The sequence below is a fragment of the Plasmodium relictum genome (genome assembly GCF_900005765.1).
Source record: "Plasmodium relictum strain SGS1 genome assembly, chromosome: 13".
In the NCBI taxonomy this organism is placed as follows: Eukaryota; Apicomplexa; class Aconoidasida; order Haemosporida; family Plasmodiidae; genus Plasmodium; species Plasmodium relictum.
In genome coordinates, this window is record NC_041691.1 from 1,115,085 (window position 1) to 1,141,484 (window position 26,400).

A 26,400-nucleotide genomic window follows, 5' to 3' on the forward strand; every position below is an offset into this window, starting at 1 on the left:
AAAAAAAGCACCAAAATAAAAGAAATATATTTTTTCAATTTATAATTATTTTAATTTAAATAAAAAGTTTATATAATATTGGAGTATTTAGGAATTGAATAAAATATTAAAAATATATACACATAATAAATATGTTAAGAATATTAGTGAAAAAAAGAGCTATACAAAAATCAAAAATATTGAATAAAAGTTAAAGTATTCATATATATATATATTTTAATAGCATTAATATTATGAGATATATAGAAAAAATAGATTAATAATAAAAAAAATAATAAATATATGTCCAGATTCCATATATTAATTATATGTTTGCATATAGTGTTAATATATGTAATATGAAGAAAAAAAAATTATAGTATAAATAAAACTGTAAAATATATTAATGCACAAGCAGTGAGTTATGTAATTAAAAGCAATACAAATAAGTAAAAAAGAAAAATAAAACAAAACAAAAATTTATGTATGAGTAAGATGTATGTTTAATGTATTATTTTCTTTAAAAAGTTAAAAATAAAATGCTATTTTAATTTGTGTAGTTTCAAGTTTAAAAAGTTAAAAATAAAATACTACTTTTATTTAGTTTCTTTGACCATCGTTTTATATTATATCTCATTTTACTTAATAATTGTAAACATTTATCTGCATTTTCGTGATCTATTTTATCTAATAAGCAGGATGATTTGTCAAATATTTCTATACACAATTTTAAAGCTTTTTGTTCATATCCTAAAATAAAATATAAAAAATAGATGTAACTACTTGCTAAATGTAAGTAGTTCACATCAGTCGGCTGCATGTATTTTTTTCCTAAGTCTAAAGCTTTTTTATATGCTTCTTGAGCTAATTGTTCATATTTATATTTCACACCAGTTTCAGTTATATCTGATATTATTTTATATTGATTCCCATTTAAATAAATATAATAAATCCTATTTTGTTCTTCATTTATTGTATACAAAATACAATTTATAAGGTTTATTATGACTTCACAGTTTAAAAGAAATTGAGTTTTTATTTTCAGTCTAGTATTTTTACATATGTTTCTTTTTAATTGTAGATTATAATTTCCATCTTGTTCTATTATTGTATCCTTTTTATGATAAAACTTAAAAGTATATTTATATGAAATTATGGAATGATAACTATATGCTCTTAAAGTATTTTCTAAACCTTCTTTTTCTTTTTCTGTTAATTCTACTTCAGGATGATTTACTCTATCTAACAAAAGAAGTATTGCACAAGTAACAGAATAATTATAATCTGAATATTTATATGTTGTGTTCAAGAAATTATATATGGTTTCTCTAGTAAATTCTACTTTTATACTACCATTAACATTGCTATTAATTAATGATTTTACATTATTACTATATGTTTCAAGCAAATTATTATATTTTTGCAAGATTTTATCTTTTATATTTTTTATTTTTTCTTCTTTATCTATTTCATACTCCACAGAAAGATTTTCCACATTGCTATCATTGTCTGAATAATCTGATAGTTTTAATTGGGTCGTTCTATAGCCTATTTCTGTATGATTTACTATGTTTTGAATACTTTTATCTGTTTTTGTTTTACTTTTATCATGAGTTTTTTTGATATCATCATTAGAGCTATTTTTTGCTTTTAGCTTGCTTTCTGCTGTTTTAGATTTATTTAATACATTCTTTTTTGTATTGGTAGTTTTATTTAAGTTTGTTTTTTTTTTTGTTAAATTATAATCATGATTGTTTCTATTACTTTCAATAACATTTGGGGATAAAGCTTTTATACTAGAATTCTCTTTGTTAGTATTGCTATTGTTAGAAATATTGTTTATTCCCCTTTCCTTTTTTTTTGATTTTGTATTTTTTTCTTTTTTATTACTTTTTTCATTTGCAATTTTTTCTTTATCTTTATTTTTCGAGTTCATAATTTTATCTTTAATTTTTTTATCTAATATATTTTTTTCTGAATTTTTCTTTGTGCTATTCTTTGGTTTATTTTCGTTCTCTTTTTTAAGGGATTTATGAAACTCTTTTTCATTGATAAAACTATTTACCTCATTTGGCAAGAAAGTACTCTTTTTTGATGAAAAATTAGCAGAACCTGATTTACTGAAGTATAAATGTTTTTCATTTATTTTCATTATTTTATTAAATAGACCTTATTTTACTTATAAATGTTAATTATCAATATTATTCGAATATATATCTGTTTTTTGTTTTATTTTATTTTTATCAAAAATAAAAAAGAAGGGAAATTAGTTAACATGAATAATTAGTGTTCATGGTTTGTCTTAAAACATATTATTCATAATAATATATGGTTATCTCAATATTTTAATCATTTATGGATCTGATAATATCTACATAAAAGGTATTTTTATTTATTTATTTATTTTTTTTTTTTATTTTGAACATTTTATTTTATTTTTAAATATGGCGTGTGCAAAAATATTTTTATAATATTAAAGAACTTTTTATATAAAATATATTTTGATGTGTAAACACGCAAATATTCACGATTTTAATATTTTTATATTTCATTTTAAATATTCTTATATATAAAAGTTATTTTAAAGATATTCAAAGAAATTGTAAACAACAACAAAAAATGATTACATGTTGTAAAAATGAGCCTCAATTTTTTTTTTTTTCGAATATGTTTAAGTTAAATATGTATTATATATGAATATAATTTTTTTTTTTTTTTTACTGATGCACAACACATAAGTATAATAGAAATTTAAAAATATAGGTAGCTATATGAAAAACAATTTAAAAATAAAAATTATGAACAATCATTTTTTTTTTTTTAAGACGTTATTTTGATAAAAATGTTACTGTTATAAAAACGAAGATTTTTATAAAAAAAAAAAAAACTATAGTATGTGATAAAGCAAATATTTATATGAATTAAATAATATTGTTTCTTAAAATGAAAAAGATCTGGTTCTCTAAAAAATATCGTAATAAAAAATCCAAAAATAAGGTAGTTTTGCCTTTTATATTGCAAATGAGTTTAAGAAAAATGATATTTATTTTCCCTTGAATAATAATATATGAATAAAAAACAAATCTAATATTTTATATAAGGCAATTTAAAATGTATTAATGTTCATGTAAATATTTAATTTATAATGGCGTTTTAAGTTTTTACATTTTCGTGTCATAAAAAGTAATTATCTTCATGGTTATTAATCGATAGTAATATATGTTTTTGATTTAAAAAATTATAAAAAATAAAAATATCTATTTTAAAAAAATTCATGCCTTATAAATCAAATTGAATATAAAATTTCAGAATATTTTAATATGTAGGGATATATATTAAACAAATGCATGAATGTGTGAAAAGACCATTTACTAATTAAATTGAGATTATTCTTTTATAAATTTAAATGGGATTTATAGGAATATCTTCTTATATTTGAGTATTATTTTAGCTGAAATTTTTCTATTTACATTAACATTTATATATATAAATCGATTCATATAAATCTTAATTGGGACTCTTAATAAGTATTATTAAATAATATACTCAGTTCCATAGTTTTTTGTTTCCTGGAAAAATATCTTTAAAATTTGTTAAAAAAAAAAATAATAGTTACTTACAAAAAATAGTAATTTTTTAAAGAGAACTTTAAAATATATCATATCATGCACAGTAAAAATAATTTTCCTTCAAAACAAAAAGATATTCTTAAAATCTTGTTAGTGTTAATTTTTTTCTTAGTATTTTTAGGCAAAATTTTTTTTAACTTAAATAAAAAAAAAAAAATGAACTTTTAAATGAATATCATATATTGTACAAAAAGAAGTAAAAAAGAAAAAAAAAGCAGTAAAAATCTTATATTTTTCCCCTTTTAAAAAGAAGAGAGAAAAAATTCTCTTATTTTTACGTATTTTCATTTAATATTTATATTGATGTCTATTATATATATGTAAATTTTTAGTTTCATTGATAATATTTTTGTTTTCATAAAGAAGAATAATACCATAACATTTTTGATGGTACACTTTTTTTTTTATTCCATTTATAAATTGAATCCTATTATTTATATATTTTTACAACTTATATTTCAAATTAAGTGAAAAAAAACACACTTAGCATAAAAAATTCAAAAAAAAAAAAAAATAATAATATAGTTTTACATTGTTATATTTTTTTAATTATATATTTATCACTTTTTTTTTTTTTAATTAAATCATACCTTATTTTTTTTAATAATCCTATATTTCTCTGAAATTACTTTTTTGTTATTCTTTTCCTTCACAATCAGTTTAATAAGGTCCATTAGTAGATAGTAATAACTTAAATTATTTTAAAATTATAGTAAAAGAAAAACAGTAAATATATGATCAATTTTTTTTTTTTATATTTTGTACCAAAATTAAAACATTAAGTTGAAGTATATTTTAAATGCAAAAATTAAACTAGAAATTATGTTTTAAATATAAATTATAAAGAAGTTATGAAAATAAATGAATTGTAAATATAAGTAAATTATTGATAAGAGTACATTTTTAAGAATAAATAGATTAAGAAAAAAAAACTATAAGTAATATAATATATATCAGGATATTTAAAATATATAAATAAAAAAAAAAAATATGAGTTTAAAAAATGAAACTAATGAAAACATTTTATGTGGAGGTGAAGATATATCAGCTCTTGTTGTTGATTTGGGATTTAATACCTCGAAAATAGGGCATAATCAAGAGGACACTCCGAGAATATTTTTGAATAGCATATGTGGAGAGAATATTTATGAGGAAGAAAGAAATATAAGTGAATTAGAAAAAAAAAATTATTATAAGAAATTAAAATTTCCTTTGAATTTATATAATAGAAATGAAAATGTAAGAATAAAACCGTTATTTGATCGTGATAAGTCAAATAATGTAATATTAAATAGTGACGTATTTGAGAGAATATTAGAATATTCTATTGAAGGAGTAGAAGTGAAAAGAATATTTGAGTGCACTGATGAAATAATAAATCCTATTAAATTAGGTGGACTAAATTTAAAATTTGATGAACATCCAATTTTGTTATCAGAATCAAATATACATAATAATAAAATAAGAGAACAAATAACAGAATTATTATTTGAAAAATATAATGTTCCTGCATTATATTTTGCAAAAAAAGCAAAATTAACATCTTTTAGTTTAGGTAGATCAAATTCATTAGTTATTGATATTGGATTTAGCTCATTAAATATAAATCCAGTTTATGAAGGATATGTTTTACAAAAAAATTCATTTGAATATAATGTTGGTGGTGATTATTTTGATAAGTTAATATATGATAAATTAAAAAAAGATAATATTAATATTATTCCATATTTTTGTAGTCAAAAATATAACGGTATTGATGTGTATAAAAATATTCATAGTTCATACAAAGAAGAAGCTATATTAGATATTATAAGATACATGAAAGAAAGTGTTTGCAAAATACGTATAGAAAATGATATAAAAAGTAAAGAAAATAATATAAATAATTTAAAAGGAAATGAAAATGATAATTTAAATAATAATATGAATGATCCTCCAAAAGAAGAATTCTTTGAATTACCTGATGGATATAAAATTAACGTAGAAAAATATAAATATGATATAGCTGAAAATTTGTTTAAAAGTATACCTTCAGAAAATAATTTTAAAGGATTACCTCAAAGTATAATTAACTGCGTTATTTCAACAGATGTTGACATAAGAAAGGATTTGCTTCAATCAATTATATTAACAGGTGGATCTTCTTTATTCCCAGGTCTAGTGGAAAGGTTATTTAATTCATTAAGAGAAAAAGAGTGTTTTAGTCAATCTCTTAAATTAAAAATATTAAATATGACATCACTGGTAGAGAATAAATATTCCTCTTGGTTGGGAGGATCTATTTTAGCTAGCTTAGGAACATTTCAACAATTATGGATATCTAAGAAAGAATATCTTGATTATGGTCATAAAATTATTTTTGATAGATGCTTTTAAGATTCTCCTCCTTTTTTTATTTTTTTTTTCTTTTTTGTATTTAAATTTTTAAAAAATTATTAATATTATTTTAAAGAAAGATAAAAAAATAAAACATTTTTAAATATATATTCTTTATTTTTTTTTTCTTTTTTATACTAAAATTTTCAATGATTATATATATGTATCTCTATATTATTTTTATGCTCTGTTAAATTATTTCTAATACAATTTTTTATATTCTTTTTAAATATTTAGTTCTTTTATATTTTATTTTTATTATTAATATTATTATTATTTTATTTTATTTTATTTATTTTATTTTATATTTTTTTTTTTTTTTTTTTTTTTTTTTTTTGTATATTTGTCATAAAATTATATGTTTTTTACTTAATTAGTATTGATATAAACATATTAATAATATAATCCTATATTTATTTGAAATTGTAAATATTTTTATTTGATATGAATAATTATTTATAATAAAAATTGTTTTTCTCTACAGCTGTGTATACATGTATATAAGTTTAAATAAAAATTTTGCTAAATTAATTTAAAATAAAAAAAAAAGCACTTATAAATAATAAATTACAATTTTATATTAATCTTAAGAATAAATACAAAATGTTATAATTTCCTATAAAAAAAAATAAGCCATCTATCCTTTTAACAGTTGTAACAATAAAAATATTTATGAGACAGATATGAAGATTAAATTTTATATAATTTTTTTTGGATAAATATATATATATTTTAAAAATTACAAAATTTTAAGAAAGTTTTACCATGATTAAAAGTTAGACAATATTTTAATAAAAATGAGAATTTAAAAGAAATCATGTAAGCATATTTAATCAAATTTTCAATAAAATAAATGTAAAAATTTTAATTAAAAATATAGAAAAATATAATAGAAAAAAAGTTATAATAAGAATACTAATGTAGTAACAAATCCATTATTCATAGCTAATTATTATGAAATATATAAGTATATATATTCAATTTAATTTATAAATAAATAAAAAAAATATAAAATAAATAAATAAATAAAAATGATATATAGTAAATTATAAAGAATGCATATGCATTTTATTAATCAGCACTACTTACATTTTCAATAAAACAAAAAATAAAGTTTATAAAAGTAAATATATTTATATAAATTAAAATATTTGATTTTTTATATTTTTCTTTTATATATATACTTTTATTAATAAATTGCAAATAAATATAGAATTAAAATATCAGGGAAATATGCATTAAAAAAATAGAATTTCTTTATTCTATATATTTATGAAATTCTTTTTTTTTTCTTATTCATTTTCCATACTTTTGAAATCTTTTAAAAAATTATCTATAACCTTTTGTGGGATTTTTGAAATCTCTTCATAATCTTTATTTAAAGATGCTAATATTTTTTCCCATAAATGTTCTCCTTTATACGAGTTAGATATATTAGATGAAGTATTATTGTCACTGTTATTATCATTATTATTATTATTATCAAATTCAGAAGAACTAAAAATGATTTTTGATAATAATTCTTTATTATCACAGTTGATAGCTATCCAGTAGTCATTATTTAATTCTTCTATTAATTGGTTTAAATCCCAGGTAGCCTTTCCAATAAATCTTTTTATCAATTTTTTTTCTGTTCCATTGTTATTACTTAAAGTATTTACACTACTCAAGCTATTTACATTATTTAAATTATTTTCTTCTTTCATATTTTCTGTATCTTTATTTAAAAGATTGTTTTTTAAAGTATCTGAACTACTTTCATTCGACAAATGAATTTTACTTTTTTCTTCATCATAAGAATCTTTTAATAAATTATTTTTTGAATTTATTATATCACAATCATGATGATCAACATGATTCAAATTGATATTTTCATTATAACCTTCATATATTAAATCATTTATTACAATATTTTTTGAAAATTTTTTCATATTGTGTAAAATTGTTAATCCTGGTAATGGCCCTCCTAGCCAAAATAAATAAACTGGATTTTTCATATAATAATTTTTATTTACAGAATTTATATTTATTTTGCTTAAAGACGAAGATTTATTTTTTTTTGTTTTTTTCATTTTTTCTAAATTTTGCCTCTCATTAATAATACTTTCTGTTTCTATTTCTGAATGCTCCATCTCTTCATGTGTATCTTCTTTTTTTTTTGTAATATATTCTTCATATTTTTCTGTACTTTCTTCATTTTCTTCATCTTCATAATTTTCTTCGTCTTCATTTTCACAAGTTTCCTCATCTTCATATTCTTCGTCATCTTCTTCATTTTTATCTCCATCATCATCATAACAACTTTCTTCATCATCTAGCTGCTGCTTGCTAGTTATATTTTTACTTTTTCCAAATATACCTTTTTTTTCTTTTTCATAGGCACTATCTTCATCATAAATCTTATTGGTTTCTTTAAATTTTTGAATTTTTTTATGTATTAATTCTTTTTCTTCTTCACTTAATTTTTTTTCTTCATTATTATTGCTTTCAGTCAATTCTGCTTTCTTAGGTATTTTGTCTAACTTCTCTTTATTTTTCTCTTTATCAAAAATATGTATACGATTATTTATTATTACAACTTTCCATTTGTTATACTTTTCAAAATAAATTTTATAAAACTCATTTAAAAATTGTAACTTTTTAATTTCACTCTTTATATCAGTCATAGAACCGATATTATAGGAAGGTAAAAAGCGTAAATAAAGAGGAACCTTATTTAGTTTTATAATATAATGAGTAATTATATCTAAAAGATGTTCATCCATCATTATAAAAAAGTTATTTTTTTTTTTTATTTTATTATTCGTATAATGCTTTGAAGAGCTACGAAATTGTATTCTTAAAAACATTTCTTGTAAATCTTTTAATGTTGGGAAATCGTCTTGACTAATATTTTGATCTTCTGTTTTCATGTCTTTTTTACTTTCTAATTCATATTTTTTTTCTAAATACGTTTCCTTTTTTCCATTATTTTTTAAGCTAATAGATGTTTTAGTAGTATTAACATTTTTTATATCATCAATATTTTTAACGATACTTTTTACATTACTTACATTTTCCGTAGCATTATTATCATTAATTTTTTCAGTATCACTTATATTCATTTTATCCGTTTTTATGTTATCTATTGTTGAGTTTTCATCTAAATGTTTTTTTGTTTTTGCTACTTCCTTATTATCCATATATTCTTCTTTTCTATCTAATTCTTTAAGAGTTTTTATACTATCATTATTCTTATCTGATAAATAATTTTCAGATATTTCATTAATGAATTTCTTATTTTTAAAATACAGTTTATTTAATATTTTAATAATTTCTTTATCATTAGAAATCCCCATATAATTATTGTATAAAGGATGTTTATTTAAAATTAATCCACATACTAAATTATTTTTTTCTTTTTGAGTGATTAATATAACAGATTTATTCCATAACGTACTAGAAGTTAATGGATGAGCAATCAATATAGTTCCTTTTTTAATTTCATTTTTATAATTTATTCTTTTCAAAATATTATTTTTATTGTTCTTCATATGATTATTATCATTATATTCAGAATTACCAATGTTAGTTTTATTAATATTTTTTTTTGTATTATTAATATCATTTTCTGAAACATTGTTAACAATTACACTGACATTATTTTCGTCATTTTTTACTTTATCTGAATTATATTCTTCATTATTTTCAGAAGAATTTTTACTTATTTTTCTATTTAAATTTTTTTTTAACACGTAAGGCTTCTTTTTATTTTCGTTTTCCTTTTCATTTTCTATTTCTAGTTCATTTTCTCTTTCCTTTTCCTTTTCAGTAAATGCATTAAAATTTATCATGCGAATATTATTTTTAAAAAAAATTTTTTCTTCTTCCGAATTCCATATATCTCTATCTTCCAATAACTTAGTATTTTTCAATTGAAAATATTTGTTTTCATTTGATATAGTTAATATAGACTTTTTTATTCTACTCAAATGCCGAATAGCCGTAAAACCAATATTAAAAACATCATTATTTATATTACTTCTTAAATAATTAATTAATTCACTTCTCAATTTTTTTTTATTCGATTTAATGGGACAATAGTGAATATTGTTATTTAAATAGTATTTCAGAAATTCATTATATCTTTCACATTTTTCATTTTCATATCTGTATATACTTGACAAAAAACATTTCCATATTTCATTTTCGTCAAAAAAATTCGATAATCTTCCTACTGTTCGAATTAATAAACGCAAAACTTTATTATTTTCTTTTAAATTCATGATTTTTTTTTTAATTATATATATTCATATGCGGATATGATAAAATTAATAAAAAATAAATTATATAAAAAATAAATTATAATAAAATAAAGTGAATAATATAATATAGTTAAAAAAGGGAAAAAAAAAAACGTAAAATAATAATTTATTTTTTTTTTTAATGTATTCGTTATCCCTTTTATTTTTAATCAAGCGATTTTTTTGTTGCAGTTATACTCAAAATTATTCAAAGGGATTCTTATTTTCACTGTATAAAAAATAAATAAATATATATACTTTTACAAATACATACATATATATATATTTACAGAAATATGTAATTAAATGAATGGTATAAATTTTTTTATATTTTTCTATATGCAATATTAGATTCTCTATTTTTAATAACAGATATGGTTTATATTTACAATTACTTTCTCAAATTTTTTCAAAGGCATTTTTTTTAAAAAAAAAAAAAATAATTAAATAAAAAAAAAGCACAATTGCTCTTAAAAAAAAAATATGAAAAACATAAATAAAAAAATTAAAAGAAAAAAAAAATGTAAGAATAATATAAGTTAATACCTACAAATCTTTTTCTTATTTTATTTATTTTTTTTTTTCTCGAATTGACGCTTAAGTATTTGCCACTTAAATAGAAAAAGAGTAGATTCTACACATTTTTTTTTTTTTAACTTAAAATACTGATAGTTTTATACATATAAATAATTTTTAAGAAAAGCTCAAATAATATTCTAAACCAATGGATGTTAAAAACATAAATTGATTATGAGTTTTTTTCAAAATATTATTAAATAGATAGTTTTTCATTACGATATTATAAATAATTTGTATATTTATATTTAAAAAATTGAAAAAATTTATGAAGTTCACAATTATTTAAGAAGGCAAAAAAAAAAAAAAAGTCAATTTCATAATTGACAAAAAGAACATGTGTAAAACTTTCATAACATATATTAATTAATAATAAGAATATAGAATTTGTGTTATTTTTAACATATAAAATTTAACTTTCTTTTTAATATTAGCAACATTTTTGACATTTATTCTATGAAATAAGAAAAATAAATATATATGCATACTTAATTTTTCAAATATAGATGCATATATTAGATAAAAAGATAAAAGAATAAAATAATTTTATAATAAAATGAATCATACTATATACCTTATATATGGAGAAATAATAAAAGCATAAGAATGTTAAATAAAATATTAAAAAAGAAATAAAATATGTATATATTTAAAATAAAAACTTTAATGATATACAAAGAAACAAATTGTACTAAAAAAAAAAAAGAAAAAGAAATTAAGTAATATTGTTTGTAATCTTAGAATTCAAAATTAGAAAAATAAAATATTTTACCTTATTTTTTTAAACGAGATTCTTTTTTTTTTTATATATAAAAATTAAAAAATAAATGATGAAGTCTTATTAAGATTTTTTAATTTGTTAGTGTTTTTAAATTTATGAAAAGTAGCGTATTTTTTTTTTAATGATTCACTGTTGTTGCATTTTAATAAATTTCTTATTTGCTTTTCAACAATAACTACATTTTCTTTATGTTTAACTCCATTTTTTAAATTTTCTATTATATAATCTTCATTCTGAAATTCTAAAAATAATATTAATGCTTGTTTTATGAATTTTTTAGTTTCTTCTAACTTAGCATTTATGAAATTTAAAAATGGCTCTGCGAAATCACTTAAATTAAAATTTATCAAATCATTTTTTGGTAAATTTTTTAGGAACAAATAAACAAAATAAGACATCTTCTTAGATATGGAAGAATTCTTATCGTATGAATGAGAACAAATTAATCTTAACATTTCATAATTATTAACACTATTGCTATATATCATAAATTCTTCAATTGATTTAGTAGCACAGTCATTTAAAAAGTTATTTTTTATATCTAATTTTTTTATTATGAAGGGAAAAATACTAACAAAAAATTTACATAAATTAATTTTATTATCCTTTAAACTTGTGCATACATATTTAATTGTTAAAAAACTATTTTTACATATACAAGACCTAGGACTACAACAGAAATTTATTATATTGGGTATGATAACTTTTAAATTATCCCATTCGTTAAATTTATTTGTATTTTTAGCTAAAATTTGAATATTTGTTAAAGCTACAAAGTCATTCATCCAATTTATTTCTTCTTTATTCTTTACGTCATTTTTATTTTCTGATTCATTTTTATTTTTTGTTTGACTCTTATTTTCTATATTATTTTTATTTTTAATATTATTGTTTTCCTCTTCAAATACAGAATCTTCTTTTTTATTATTTATTTCTTCTTTCCTCCTTATTGATATAAAATTATTTTCAGTATTTAGTATATAATTTTTATCATTATTTTTGCTAGTAATATATATGGAGTTAATTTTAGTAGTATTTAATTTTATTTTAAAAAAATATTCTTTTATGTCTTCATATATAATTGATGATGCAGAACAATGAAATTTTTCTTCTTCAAACTTATTTGTATGTTTTTGTTCTTTTATATTTTCATCATTATTATTTTTATAAGGAGTATTTGATGAATCACTCGAAATGACATTTAGTATTGTTTGTTTATTAAATGTATTCAATTTATCATATTCTAAATTTTTAATTTTAATTTTATTAATAAAACTAATATTATCATCATCTAAATTTAAATTGATGTTCTTATAATAATTTTTTAACTTTAAATCATTTGCTTTGTTAATTAGACCATATGGTAAATTATTAATTGGTGGAATTTCATCCCATTCATAGTAATTTATAATAAATTGAGACAGTTTATTATCCTCTAAATTATTGTTATTTTGATTTATTTTTTTTAAATTTCTAATAAATTCATTTTCATTATTTTGTTCATGATAATCTTCTATTACTCTTTTTTTATTTGAAAATCTATGTTCTTTTGTATAATTTTCCTTTGTATTATCTTCTTTTAAATTTTCTAGATCATTATTTAATATATTTATTTTTGTCATTTTAAAATCTTAAATTATACATGGCTTTTTTTCTATTTTTTTTAAATATATTAAAAATAAAAAAATTTATAACTTGTAAATTAGAAAAAACTGTGCATAAATATATTTAAAACAGATAAAAAAGAAGATTTATTTTTAAGGTTTTTTCCTTTGCATAAACATTCAAAAAGTAAAAATAACTTAAAAGAATATTAATATTTTTTCCTTTTTTTTATAACATTGAAAATTTTAAAAATATTACGTTACATTCATTTTGTTAAAAATAATATAAAATTTCTTTTTGCATTAACTATATGGTAATATTTTTAAATATATATATTATATATGTTTATAATTACTATAATTTAAAGAAAACTCACATCAGAACTATATAATTATTTTTCTTTTTTATTTAATGCATTAAAAGACTATTAAAGAAAGTAATAATATATTATAAAATTATTTTATATTTTATAATTTTTTTTTTTTTTTCTTGTCCAAAATGGGTAATATAAAAAATTTATTAGAATATTAGTAATTTATTTTTAAGATTTTTTTTTAAGGAAATTATTTTTTTATTACAATAAAATATAGTAAAAATAAACATTCATATATATAATTATGAAGTTTTTGTTTTATCATATTTATCGTTTGTTTAAAAAAAAAAAAAAGATATATAATCAAAGGTAGTAAAATAAAGAATCATAACATACATATGATAGATTTAAAAATAATTAAACATAATATATATTAAAATAAAATAATGCATATTTTCGGGTAATGTATTTATCTATACAAAATATATATTATTATTAAAACTTTATTACACTGAATATTTTAATTTCATAATGATATAAATATTTAAATATTAATAAATATATATATATATTTGTATAAATTCTTAAATTGTACAAAAAAAAAAAAAAAATAAAAAAAAAAACAAACACTCTGAAACAAAAAAGAAAAAGAAAAAATAAATGTTTTCTTTATATTTAATTTATTTAAAAATAAAAAAAAAAAATTACATTAATGCACAAATGTCTTTTGCGTATTTCATATCCGTAATTAAAATTTTCTCTAAATAATTCTTAAAACCATTCATTTGAGGAATATGTGATATTTTATTTATATATTTTTGAACCTCATTTTCTTCTGTATTATTTAATATATTATAATTTAAAGAACCATATATATTTCTTAACATTACATTTGCAGGTACAGCTGTATGATTAATTTTATCAATTTCTTTTAAGCAAGATAAACATAACTCTCTATAATAATCACACTGAAAAAAAAAATATAACAATAAAAAATGAATAGTTCATAAAATAAAAAAAAAGTATAATAATAAAAAATGAATAGTTCATAAAATAAACAAAAAATATAACAATAAAAAATGAATAGTTTATAAAAAAAAAATAAAATAAAATAATAATACAACATATGAATTATGTATGAGCAATAAGACAAAAACATGGTCTTTTATTAATTATAAAAATGAATACAAAAATAGTAGAAAAATATTAATGCAAAAGATGTATTTTAATTAAATTCCTTACTATATCACTCAATATTTTTATTTGTTCCTTTACATCAATATTTTGTTTAAAATAATCGCAGTTTTCTTCTTTTGAGTTAAAATTATCTATTGGATATATATCGTTTAAATGTAAAGAATCCTCATTAGGTAAAAAGGGTGCTCTATGAATTATTTCTGTCACACTGAGCTGATTTAATTTTTCTTCTTTTTTTTCATTTTCATTGGTTTCATTTTGACTATTTTTCGCACCTGTGTAAGGCCTAATTTCAGTTCTACATATCGGACATGTTTGTTGTTGTATAAACCATGATTTTAAACATTCCACATGAAATATGTGAGAGCATGATAACTTTTTAGATCCTTCTTTTAAATCATCTCTACATATTATACAGGTGCCAACTTCTCTTAATTCTTCTTCAGTTGCATCAATAAATTTACTTTCTATGTTTTTTGTTAGTTCTCTATATCTCTGAAATGATTTAAATCTAGATATTAGTGTTTTCACAACATGTATAATATCTGCTGTCATGTGAAGTGGTAAATTACTAAAATTATTTAAAATAAATACTAAAATAAAAACTAAAAATATAATAAGGCTCATAACATCATGTAATATATCAAGAAAAAACAAAATGGTTGCTTTAGAAGACAGTCCATTAGGGGATCTTAAATCAATGATATTTACAAAAAATTTAAATATTGATATTTGGCAGGATTCAAATATACTTAAACTCTCAAAAAAAAGCCAAAGATACATAGTGGAATTTTTTAAGGAATATTTATAAAAATATGTAAACATAGTTAAGTTAGCTACTGAAAGTAAACACATGAAAATAAAAAGTTTAACTAAAACTCTAGTTCTTGGTACACCTAATTCAAATATCTAAAAAAAAAGGAAATTTTTATTTGTAAAATGTTTTTTTACGAATTTAAGTTACACTATATATATGGAAGAAATTTATGTTTTTTTGTTTTTTTTTAAATGAACTAAAATAATAATAATTTAATGAAAATTCAATTATATGATGATAAAGATTCATAAAATTACAATTATCTTTTATTATTTATTTATTTATTTATTTTTTATGTTATTTATATATATAAAATTACATGAGAAACTCGAGAATATAAAACCAAGTGATATGCCTTAAGAATAACAATAATAGATAAATATTTAATTAAAATAATTGAAGAAACTTCTTTTCCATTTATAGTAGGTTTTGATAAGACCAAGAATAAAATTGTATCCATTATAAAAGCTCTTGCATTATCTATTAATTGTTCTATTTCTAAATATCTTAATTCTCCAATAAAAACATTTAATAATAACTTACACAATACTATAAATATCATTAATAAAAAATTATAAATTATCTTAAAAAAAAAAAAAAAAAAAAATAAATATATATTTATACATAATGGATAGATAAAATGAAAGTAAATAAAATCGTTTTATGCACGTGTTCTAAAATAATTAATTATAATTTTCTTTATATTTTTATTATTATTTACAGTTCTAGGGAACTTTTCCGTAGATAAATAAACTACTGATGAATAAAATTCTCCATATTTAATAAAAGAATACATTAAAATAAAAGCTAATCCTAAGTGACTTAAAAATATGTATAATCTCATATTTATCTCCATTTTTAATTTGTTTCTATTTTTTTTTTTTAATTATAAAGTTTAAAAAAATATTTTATTCATAGAGAAATTATTAAAAAAAAAATAAAACTTAAAATGAGAAGAAAAAAAATATGTAACTATCTTAAGGTATACTATGGAATTTTTTACATAAAAATTTTTATAAATAGTAAACATATTATTTTAAAGAAAATTTAATTTCATAAAGAAAAAAAAAAATAAAATTAATAAAATAATAAAATATATGCAAAAATATATAAAAACTCTTTTATATAAAAAATTTTAATGCACAAATTTTCTTTTAATTATTTATTTATTCAGAATGGAGTTTTCATGACTATTTCAAGAAAAATTATGTTTTAAAAATCAGAATTTAATTTTATTTTATATATGGTATTTTTTTTTTTATTTAACATTTTATAGTTAAAACATGCATATTAAAATTTAAAATTAAAAAAAAAAGAAAAATGTATTATGAAAATTTAAAGATTAAAATCTTTGCTTCATTCACACCTTATATATATATATATATATTTTTAATTTTTTGAAAAAATGATTCCATTTTTCTATGTAAAAAATGGAAGATTCCTGAATACTATATAATGAATTTACGTTGTCTTAATTTTAAATATTGACAATTGGATTATTGGATTTTGCTTTATTATTATTAAGAAAACTTTTTTTTATTTTAAAAAGGTATTATATATATACAAGAAAAAAAAAAAAATTTACAATATAATTGAAATTAATAAGCTTTTTTAGAGGTCACATATATGTATCTTTGAAGTTGTACTATTATTCTTTTTTGCAATCATTATGTAAAAAATATCAAATGATTTTATTTCATAGTATTTTATTTTTAATATAAAGATTAATTATAGTCTTCTCAAGGATGAACATTAATCTCTTTATAATTATGTGTATTACATATATTAAATGAGGATATTAAAAGTCAGTTATTAATGATTTTTAACGCGCATTTTTCTCTTTATGAATTTTAATGATTATAAAAAAAAGTTTTATATATCATTTGTTTTTAACATATATGTGTTATTAGGAAGGATATTTATATGTTATTATATAAACACACACAAAAAAAAAAATATAGTTTTTTTATATAATACATCCTAAAAAGATAAAAAGAATATTTGAAAATAGATATAGGAGTATCTGTTAATACAAAGTGAAATTTTATTGGAAATAAAAAAAAAATCTTAATAAATGACAATATAAATATTTATTCTATATTAAGATTAAAAGAATTACACTTTTAAAGTCTACATATAGGGTTTTTTTTTTTTTTGATTAAATCTAAAAGGATTTTTCTTCATTTAAAACTTATTTAGAAATTACGATTTTTTTCGAACTTAAGGAATTAGCTTTAAATAAAGTTCACTTCATTTTCATTATAATTTTTATTATTTCATTTATATTTTATTTTAATTTCAATTTATTTATTTTTTTTTTTTTTTTAAATGTAAAATACATTGCTAATATTGAGTTTTTTTATATATTACAAATATTTAATTTTAATTCACTTTTTAGTTTATGTTAATTATTTTTCTAAAAATATAAATTGGAAAAAAAAAAAGGAATTAATTTAGAGCTTAAAAAAATAATTCAAAAAAAAAAAAATTTTTTATTTTAAAATTTTTATTTTCTTCGTTTTTATATTGCCGGAAATTTAACATCCTTTAGTATGTCTTTTGCATTATTTTTTATATAATATATTAGCAAATTAAAATTGTTAAGAGCTATGGAAGAGTTAATTGAATTATTTTGTAAATTATTTTGATTGGATATTATTTCTACATTATTAATATAAAGAGGATTAAACGTAATAAAAACATAAGGTATCCATGATTTAAATACATCTAAATGCTTGGTTGGTAGTTTATTTAATTTGCGCTTTATATTTTTCCTAAAGTTACAAGTATTTAAAACTTCGTCAAAGCATAATGGATTATACAAAATAGTTATATGAGAAGAAAAGTTTTGTTCTAAGTTTTTTATAAAACTTTCAAAGTGATTCTTATATATATGTAGCAATTCACAATTTTTCAAAGTGTGTAACATATCTGATGGTTGCTTATTTGCTTTTTTTATTTTCTCTAAATAATCTAAATCGTAAGTTTCTTCCATTTTATAAATGCTACTTTCACTTTCATCAATATTGTTATTTTCATCAATTTCTATATTTTTTTCATCATTTATATAGCTTTCTTCATATTTTTCTTCCTCTTTTTTATTATTAATTCCATCTACTTCATTGTTTTTATGTAATGTTTCTCCTTTTTTGTTTTTTTTATCTTCAACAATCTTCAGTTTTTTTTTGAAAAATTTTAATGCCTTATTTGCTTGATTAAAATGTAAAATAATATCATATTTTCTCTTCTCCATAAGAAATAAAGAAAACCATTTCTTTCTATCAAAGTTATTATGCAAATCTTCCATTGTTTTTAAAGTATTTTTTGCAGTACTTATTATAAGATCAAATAAATTGTGCGGTAAGGAAATTAGTACACAATGTGGATCATATATTGAAGATATCCAGAACTTTTTTTTTTCTTCACTATTTTTTTTTCTAATTACAAAAGAATTAATTAATTTTACTTTGTGATCTTCACTCAAACAATTATCATAGTCAATTATTAATGGTTTATTCATCCAATCGTAATTTATAAGAAAGCTTAGGAATTTAATTAAAATAGTTTTTGAAGAAAAAGAAAAATTATCTAAAAATGCATCGTCTTCTTCCTTTTCACCTTTCTTTAAATTGAGAACAGATGAACCTTTTTTATTTTTTGAGTTATTGTTATTTTTGTCATTATCTCTATTAACATTAGTTTGTCTATTTTGCTCGTTTCCCTTATTCTCAAAAAAATCGCTGTCTGTTTCTTCTTCCATTTCTTCATCTTCATTTTTATCAAACATATTTTGTTTTTGAAAATTTTTATTTTTTTTTTCTAATAATGCATGATTACTATTATTACATTTTTGCTTCAACATATTATTTAAATAACTTTTACCTTCAAAATTATGCATCTTGTGCATTGTTCTATAATGGAGTAAAAAATTTTTTAAACTTTTATTATAAATAGATAAATTATTATCTTCAAAAAATTGGTTCATATCATTATGCTTCTTAAATTCTTCTGTGTATATATAAAATAAAATATTCTCAACTAATTCATCGAAATCATAAAATCCTTTTGATGCACACCATAATTTACATATTTTTAAGGAGATGTGAAAAGAAGAAAATTTAGTTGCATAAAAATAAATAAAGGAAGATATAAGAGGCTTATATGTATAATTTTTTATTTTTTCAATATTTTCAACATAATCAATTTTGAAATCATCAAGATTTGTAATTTGAATTAAATTTTTTTCTATTATTTTACTAACAAATATATGCAACCTAAAAATTATTAATTTACAATGGATATCTATGAAGAAGTTTTTCTGCTCTACTTTATTAAAAGAATTTCCATCACTTATAAGCCTATTTTTTATTATAGTTTTAGCTATTTCATAATTTTTAAAAAAATTTTGTGCATTTTTATAAATATTATTGTTAAATTTTAAATCAACAACTACATCTATTATCTTTGTATTATTTTTTTTATAACCTATATCTGACATTTTTAATAAATTGTTTGAACTATTAATATTGGAAATTGTGAATAATTTTTCATTTATACTATAGATAATGCTTTTTATCTCATTATAGTATTCAAAAATTATTTCATAATATGTAAAATATATGTCTTTAATTAATAATGGATTCGTAAAATATATAAAAAAAGATTTATTTTTAATTTTTTTTCCACAATAAAAAAAGTGGTCATTTGTTTTTAAATATTTCACTTTCTCATATAATGATTTTTTTAAATCGAATGATTCCTTATATTTCATTGTTTTTAAAATATATTTAATAATTTGCACATGAACGGAATTATTTTTTTTTCCTTGTAATTCACTAAATAAAGCATCAAAAACAAAATTATTGGTATCTTCAATACTTTTCTTTCTATTGCATTCAATTTTACTACTTTTATCATCGTTACTCATATAATTTATTATATTGTCACTATTCTTTGCTTTTTTCGAACTGCTATTTTCACTATTTTCACTTTCTTTTTTATTGTTAGTTTCACTACTTTTATATCTCTTATTTACATTTTCTTTGCTTTTCAATTTTTCTGAATCTTCTATTAATTTTTTCTTTTTTATCATTTCTTTACCTTCAGTCTTTATTTTCGATTGCTCTTTATTAATGCTACTTTTTTTTGCTTTTTTCTCATTACTTGATTCTTTTTTTTTTTGTTTTTTTAAGTTTATCATTTTTGCTGGTTTTTTCCACATCAATACTTCAAAAATGGTATTATTTTCGAATCTTTTTATTTTTACTTTATTTACCCAAAATTTTTTAAAATTGGATTCCTTTTCTGGTTTATATAATTTTTTTGATATATCCATGCATCTCATTGTGTTGTTTGTTTTTATAAAAAAAGAAACTCCTAGTAAAATTTTCTTTTTTATTATATGTTTACTTGTTTCATTATTTTTATTTTTTTTCAGAAGAACATCTTGAAAAATCGTTAGAGCATCTTCATTTTTTTTCTTAATTAAATTGTTATTATTTATAGCATATTTTATTTTATTACTATCACTTAACATAATTTCTGAATTTTTTTCATAAAAGTCACATGATACTAATCGGAAAGTTAATTCTTCTATTCTATCATCTAAACCTTTAATTAAATTTTTTTTTATATAACCAATTTGTTCATCATAATTATAAAAATTATTATTTATAAGTAATGGGAAAAATATTTCTTCTTCATAATTAAATGGAAAGCAGTTATTGTTAGAAATAAATAATTCATAAAAGTTATTTGTTTTCAGATAATATTCAGCCTTTTTTGCTTCTTCTATCAACTCATTAAAAGAGCATACGTTATTTTGAAATATTTCATATATAGAATTTATTAAAAAACCATGTGGATAAATATCACTGTTCTGTTCTGACTTTTTGTATATGCCATCCTGATATTCATAAAAGTATTCACAAAGATTGATAGAGCTTATAAAATTTATAGTTTTTTTAAAAATTTGAAAAAAATCCAAATTATTTAATTTATAAGTAAAGCATGCATAACTACATAAAAGGCCAAGTATAAATGAATTAATATCACTATAATAAAAGAAATTCATAAATTTATACATTTCCAAATTTTTAAATTTTATATCATTTTCATATTTAGAAACATGCAATAACTTTTTATTTACACACCAATATTTTAAGAGCTTTACAGATTTCTTATATCCCTTAAAATTTTTAATGGTATTTTTTATTATGTTTTCACATTCAATTATATGGCACTCTGTTAATATAAAATTCTTCAAAATAATTTTATTAGTATGTGTTTTATTAATTTTATTTTCAATATCTTTTTCATCTATTTTTTTATCGTTTTCCTCTTTCTTAGTAATATTTTTCTTTTTTTCAGTAGTAGGAATTGTATTACTATTATTATTATTATTACAATTTTTATTTTCTACATTTTCTAATATCATATAATACTTTTTATATATGTAAGAGAAACTACAGCAAACCTTTTTTGATGGATATAATAATACTTTAATGCTTCCAATAAATGTTTTTTTTTTAAAAACATTTAAAATTAGAACAGATTTCATTTTATTATTCCATCTATTTACACTTATACATATATCAAGACTATTATAAATATTTGATTCTTTTATACAATTAATGAACCCTTTTTCATAAAATAATTTCTTTAGCAAATTAATGTACATATTATGATACATATGAAAATTTTTATATTTGCTTTTTTTTCCTAATTTTGTATCTAAATCATATTCTATACCCACATCAATATTTAAATAATTATTTAAATACATGTTGTTTTTATAACTTCCTATAATTTTACTATTTTTTAATTGAATAGTTTTGGAATAATTATCTTTAAATTTACTATTTTCCTCATTTAGACATTTTTTTAAATCATCATCTAATTTTTTTATGAAGCATACAGTTATATTTTTAATTTCTAATAATAGCTTTACATTAGTTTTATTTTTTCTATAAAAATGTAATTCTTTTAAAACATTATTTAAATCAGAATTATTCAGTTCATAGTAATTATCTATATCCTTTATAATATTTTTTACTTTGTCCTCATCTACTTTATTAGCATTAATTGCTTTATTTAATTCAAAAGAAACTTCTCTTTGTTGATAATTCATGTTTTGTATATTTTTATTTTTTTTTTTATAAAATATCTGTAAATATTTTATTTATATAAAATTTCTTTAAATATACTTATGATTTTTTTTTTTTTTTTTGTTTATTTATTTATATATTTTACTTAAAGAGTTAAATAAAAAAAAAAAAAAAAGTTAACGTATAATTGTTTATAAAAAAATATATGATCAAATGTATAGACTTTAGTGAAACAATTTTTATATACAAAAAATATATCGCTTATTTTAATAACATCTTTATCTTAATTTTGTTTTCACTTTTTTCTCCCGAAATAATGTAAAATTATTTTTATATTTAGGGATTCTTTAAATTTTCTAATATATTTTTATTTTTATTATTTTAAAATAAACTTTTTTATTTTTTTTTAATTATTTTTCGTTATTGTTCTTCATATAGATTCAAAGAAATTTGAAGTTTATTTTCTTATCACTTTTATATGATTTTCATTTATTTTGTGTTTTATTATTATATTTTAAATTATTTTGTTTTTTATATTTTACTTTATTTTTTATTTTATTATGTTTTTATTTTATTTTTTTTTTTAAGAAATTTTTATAAAATTACATGTAATATAATTACAATATTGAATGAAAGGAGTATTTTTTTTTTGACAAAGTTATAAAACTTTATTTTTTTTTTTTTCTTATATATTACACAAGAAGATACAATTTTTATGAGTATGTCAAGGAACTATTTATACACTTATATATTTGTTTTTTTTTTATTTTTAATTTTTATTTTTTTTTTTTTTTATCTATATTATGTATTATATATATAAATTACCTTCTTAATATTCAATATATTGAAAAAAAAAAAAAGCATTTTTTTTTAAATTATTTCACTTCTATGTACTTCTAATTTTTTTTTTTTATGCAATTTTTTAGTTTAATTTTTTTATCCACATAAAGCTTAAAGATTAATTTTTTTAAATTGAAAAAAAAAAAAAATGAAGATTTTAATAACAAAATATAATACCTAATAAGAGTAAAAATAAAAATGAGAAATAAAAAAAAGAATTATTATTTGAGTTTGGCAGAATCATTTTGTATATATAAAAATTTTTATTTAGATGAAAACCATCTTGTATTACTTTTTTTAGAATAATTATAGATTTTTTTCCAGAAAATTTTAGATAAAAAAGAAATATGTAGAAAAGTAAGAATAAGATAAATAATAAAATTTATTTTATTTTATTTTGTTTTATTTTTAGTAAATATATCTTTTTCTATTATAGTAAAAATTAGTATAAAATAATTTTTATACATAAAAAATATTTATAAATAAAATTTTAATTTTGATTTTTTTTTTTTTTTTTTATGTTAATAATTTAAAAAAGAGAGAAGAGAAAATAAAATAAATAACGGGGATGTTGTAAAAAATTATAAAGAATAGATAATTTTTTAAGAAATATTAATAAAAAAAAAAAAAATGAAATGCAAAAATTATTAAGAATATCAAAATTATAAGAAAAAAAAAATTAATTTTTTTTTTGTTTTTTTTTTTTTTTTTTTACGTGCTCACATTCTAAGATATATTTCTATAAAAAGAATTAACAAAAATGGATAATTCATTTATACCGAAAGAATTAATTGGAAAAGATATTTATAAAATACTAGGTTTGAATATAAGTGATTCAAATAGAGAAAATATAAAAAATATTATTAGAAAAAAATATTTAAAATGTGCTTTAATATTGCATCCGGATAAAAAAGAGTTTAATTTTAAAGTAGAAGAAAAAGATAAATATGCAGAAAATTTTAGTATATTAAAAAGCGCTTATGAATTTTTAATGAATGAAAAACTAAGAAAAAAATATAATTTGTATATGCAAAAGAAATTAAAAAAGAACGTACCTATAAATAATACAAGTTTAAATAGATTCTTGGACAAAAAGAAATTTCTATCATGCCAAAATCAAAAATTAATTTACAAAAAGAAATTAGAAGAAAAAGAAAAGTTAAAATATATTCCCAATAAAAATGAAAGTGAACAAAGCAATTCAAACGAAGAAGTAAATTTAAAAAAAATTAAAAAGGAAAATGAAGAATTTATGAAAAAAAGTGTACAAGAAAATAATAAAAAGAAAAAATATATTCACGATAATGATAAATTAATTGAAATTTATTTAGATAATTATGATAACAATATTAATTTATTGAAGTTATATATTAAAAAAAAATATATTTTGAACTTTTTTATTAATTTTAACTTTTTAAAATATTATCTAAATTTAAATGATGAAGAAAAAGAAAATAAAAGAAGAGTTGGATATATAATATTTAGTCATCGTTTTGAAACAATAAGAGCTTATATATACTATAAAAAAAATTTAGATAAAATTAATAGTAATTTCAAGTTAAAATTATTAATTCCTTGCAATGAAGATAAAGAAATGTATAATCAAAAAATACAGGAATCAGAAAATATCGATCAAATGATGAATGAAATGGTAGATGAATTAGATAAAATTTTTTCAGCATAAGTGGATAATATATAATTAAGTATTTCATTAAAAATATTAATATTTTTGAATATGCGTATATGCTCATATTGAACTTATGCAGTATAATCTACTTGTTTTTTTTTTTTCTATTTTCTTTTTTTTTAACCTTTTCTTATTTTTGATTTTAATGAGCCTATAACATAATTTTTTTTTTGTTCTTAGCATATTTATTTGTTTTAATATTATCATTATTTTATTATTTTTTTTTTTAATTAGTAATAAATTTATTAATATTTTTCCTTTTTAATGTTTTTTTTTAAGAATTTTTTTCTTAAAAAAAAAATATTTAAAATTTTTTTTAAAATTTCATTGTTTAAATATACTCATGATCATTTTAAAACTTGGTAATTCTATTTGTCTAAATAAAATCAACAAATATAGAAAATTCTTCATAGTATATAAAGAAAATTATAAGGATATAGATAAAACTTATATAAGTCAATTAGAATATATATATATATATATATATATATATATATATATATATATATATATTATTCTTTTTAAAGATATTGTGTAATAAATATATATGTTAATGTATAATATTAAGAAAATCAGAAATAAATAGGTAACTTGTAACTTTAAAAATGTTTTAAAAAAAAAAAAAAAAAGAAAAAAGTTAAAATCTATATATAATTAAAAAAATTTCGGATTATGTATCATCCTTATACATTATAGAAATTAGTTTTTTTCCTTTATGATAAAAGAAATAAAAAAAAATAAAAAAAGTATAAAACAAGATAAATTAAATTATTGAATATTTTGAAGTATAAACATTTTTCAAAATTAATATTATTTTAATATGAATATTAAAATATTTCAGTTACACTATATATATATTGGATATATAAATATTAGAATTATTTAGGTTTTTATGATATTAATGACATTTTGGGTACTATATATATATGGCATTTTTTTCCTTTTTTTTTTTTTTTTTATTTATTAATATTTTATTTCTTTTTTAAAACTTATTCTTAAAATTTTTAATATTTTTTAAAATAAATTTTTACATAAAAACCTTTGTAAACAATGCACAACTATGGCATTAAACTAAATGAATTTAAAATAAAAACAGTTTAAAATTTTTTTTTATTTAATTCATATTTTATTAAATATAATTTGCCGCTATTTTGTTTTTAATAAAAAAAACAATTTTTTCATTTGTTCGATAATATTTAGGTATTCTTAAA

General features: G+C 17.9%; 7 protein-coding genes across 7 annotated transcripts; 2 read left to right on the top strand and 5 right to left on the bottom strand.

Annotated features, from left to right (window-relative positions):
* Positions 1–547: 547 nt before the first annotated feature.
* On the bottom strand, positions 548–2,131 carry PRELSG_1328100 (conserved Plasmodium protein, unknown function; the record flags this gene model as incomplete). Its single annotated transcript, XM_028678811.1, has 1 exon — positions 548–2,131. One exon carries the CDS (start codon positions 2,129–2,131, stop codon positions 548–550), a length of 1,584 nt encoding a protein of 527 aa, XP_028535920.1.
* Positions 2,132–4,598: 2,467 nt separating this feature from the next.
* ARP4a (actin-related protein, putative) lies at positions 4,599–5,984 on the top strand (the record flags this gene model as incomplete). The annotated part of the gene is made up of 1 exon (XM_028678813.1): positions 4,599–5,984. One exon carries the CDS (start codon positions 4,599–4,601, stop codon positions 5,982–5,984), a length of 1,386 nt encoding a protein of 461 aa, XP_028535921.1.
* A 1,292-nt stretch (positions 5,985–7,276) lies between these two features.
* On the bottom strand, positions 7,277–10,249 carry PRELSG_1328300 (conserved Plasmodium protein, unknown function; the record flags this gene model as incomplete). The annotated part of the gene is made up of 1 exon (XM_028678814.1): positions 7,277–10,249. The coding sequence occupies one exon, from the start codon at positions 10,247–10,249 to the stop codon at positions 7,277–7,279; it is 2,973 nt and encodes a 990-aa protein (XP_028535922.1).
* A 1,410-nt stretch (positions 10,250–11,659) lies between these two features.
* PRELSG_1328400 (conserved Plasmodium protein, unknown function) lies at positions 11,660–13,246 on the bottom strand (the record flags this gene model as incomplete). The annotated part of the gene is made up of 1 exon (XM_028678815.1): positions 11,660–13,246. One exon carries the CDS (start codon positions 13,244–13,246, stop codon positions 11,660–11,662), a length of 1,587 nt encoding a protein of 528 aa, XP_028535923.1.
* Positions 13,247–14,246: 1,000 nt separating this feature from the next.
* On the bottom strand, positions 14,247–16,412 carry HRD1 (ERAD-associated E3 ubiquitin-protein ligase HRD1, putative; the record flags this gene model as incomplete). Its single annotated transcript, XM_028678816.1, has 4 exons — positions 14,247–14,510; positions 14,785–15,648; positions 15,876–16,139; positions 16,278–16,412. The coding sequence occupies 4 exons, from the start codon at positions 16,410–16,412 to the stop codon at positions 14,247–14,249; spliced, it is 1,527 nt and encodes a 508-aa protein (XP_028535924.1).
* A 1,665-nt stretch (positions 16,413–18,077) lies between these two features.
* Positions 18,078–22,685, bottom strand: PRELSG_1328600 (conserved Plasmodium protein, unknown function; the record flags this gene model as incomplete). Its single annotated transcript, XM_028678817.1, has 1 exon — positions 18,078–22,685. One exon carries the CDS (start codon positions 22,683–22,685, stop codon positions 18,078–18,080), a length of 4,608 nt encoding a protein of 1,535 aa, XP_028535925.1.
* Positions 22,686–24,262: 1,577 nt separating this feature from the next.
* Positions 24,263–25,186, top strand: PRELSG_1328700 (DnaJ protein, putative; the record flags this gene model as incomplete). The annotated part of the gene is made up of 1 exon (XM_028678818.1): positions 24,263–25,186. The coding sequence occupies one exon, from the start codon at positions 24,263–24,265 to the stop codon at positions 25,184–25,186; it is 924 nt and encodes a 307-aa protein (XP_028535926.1).
* Between the last annotated feature and the right edge of the window lie 1,214 nt (positions 25,187–26,400).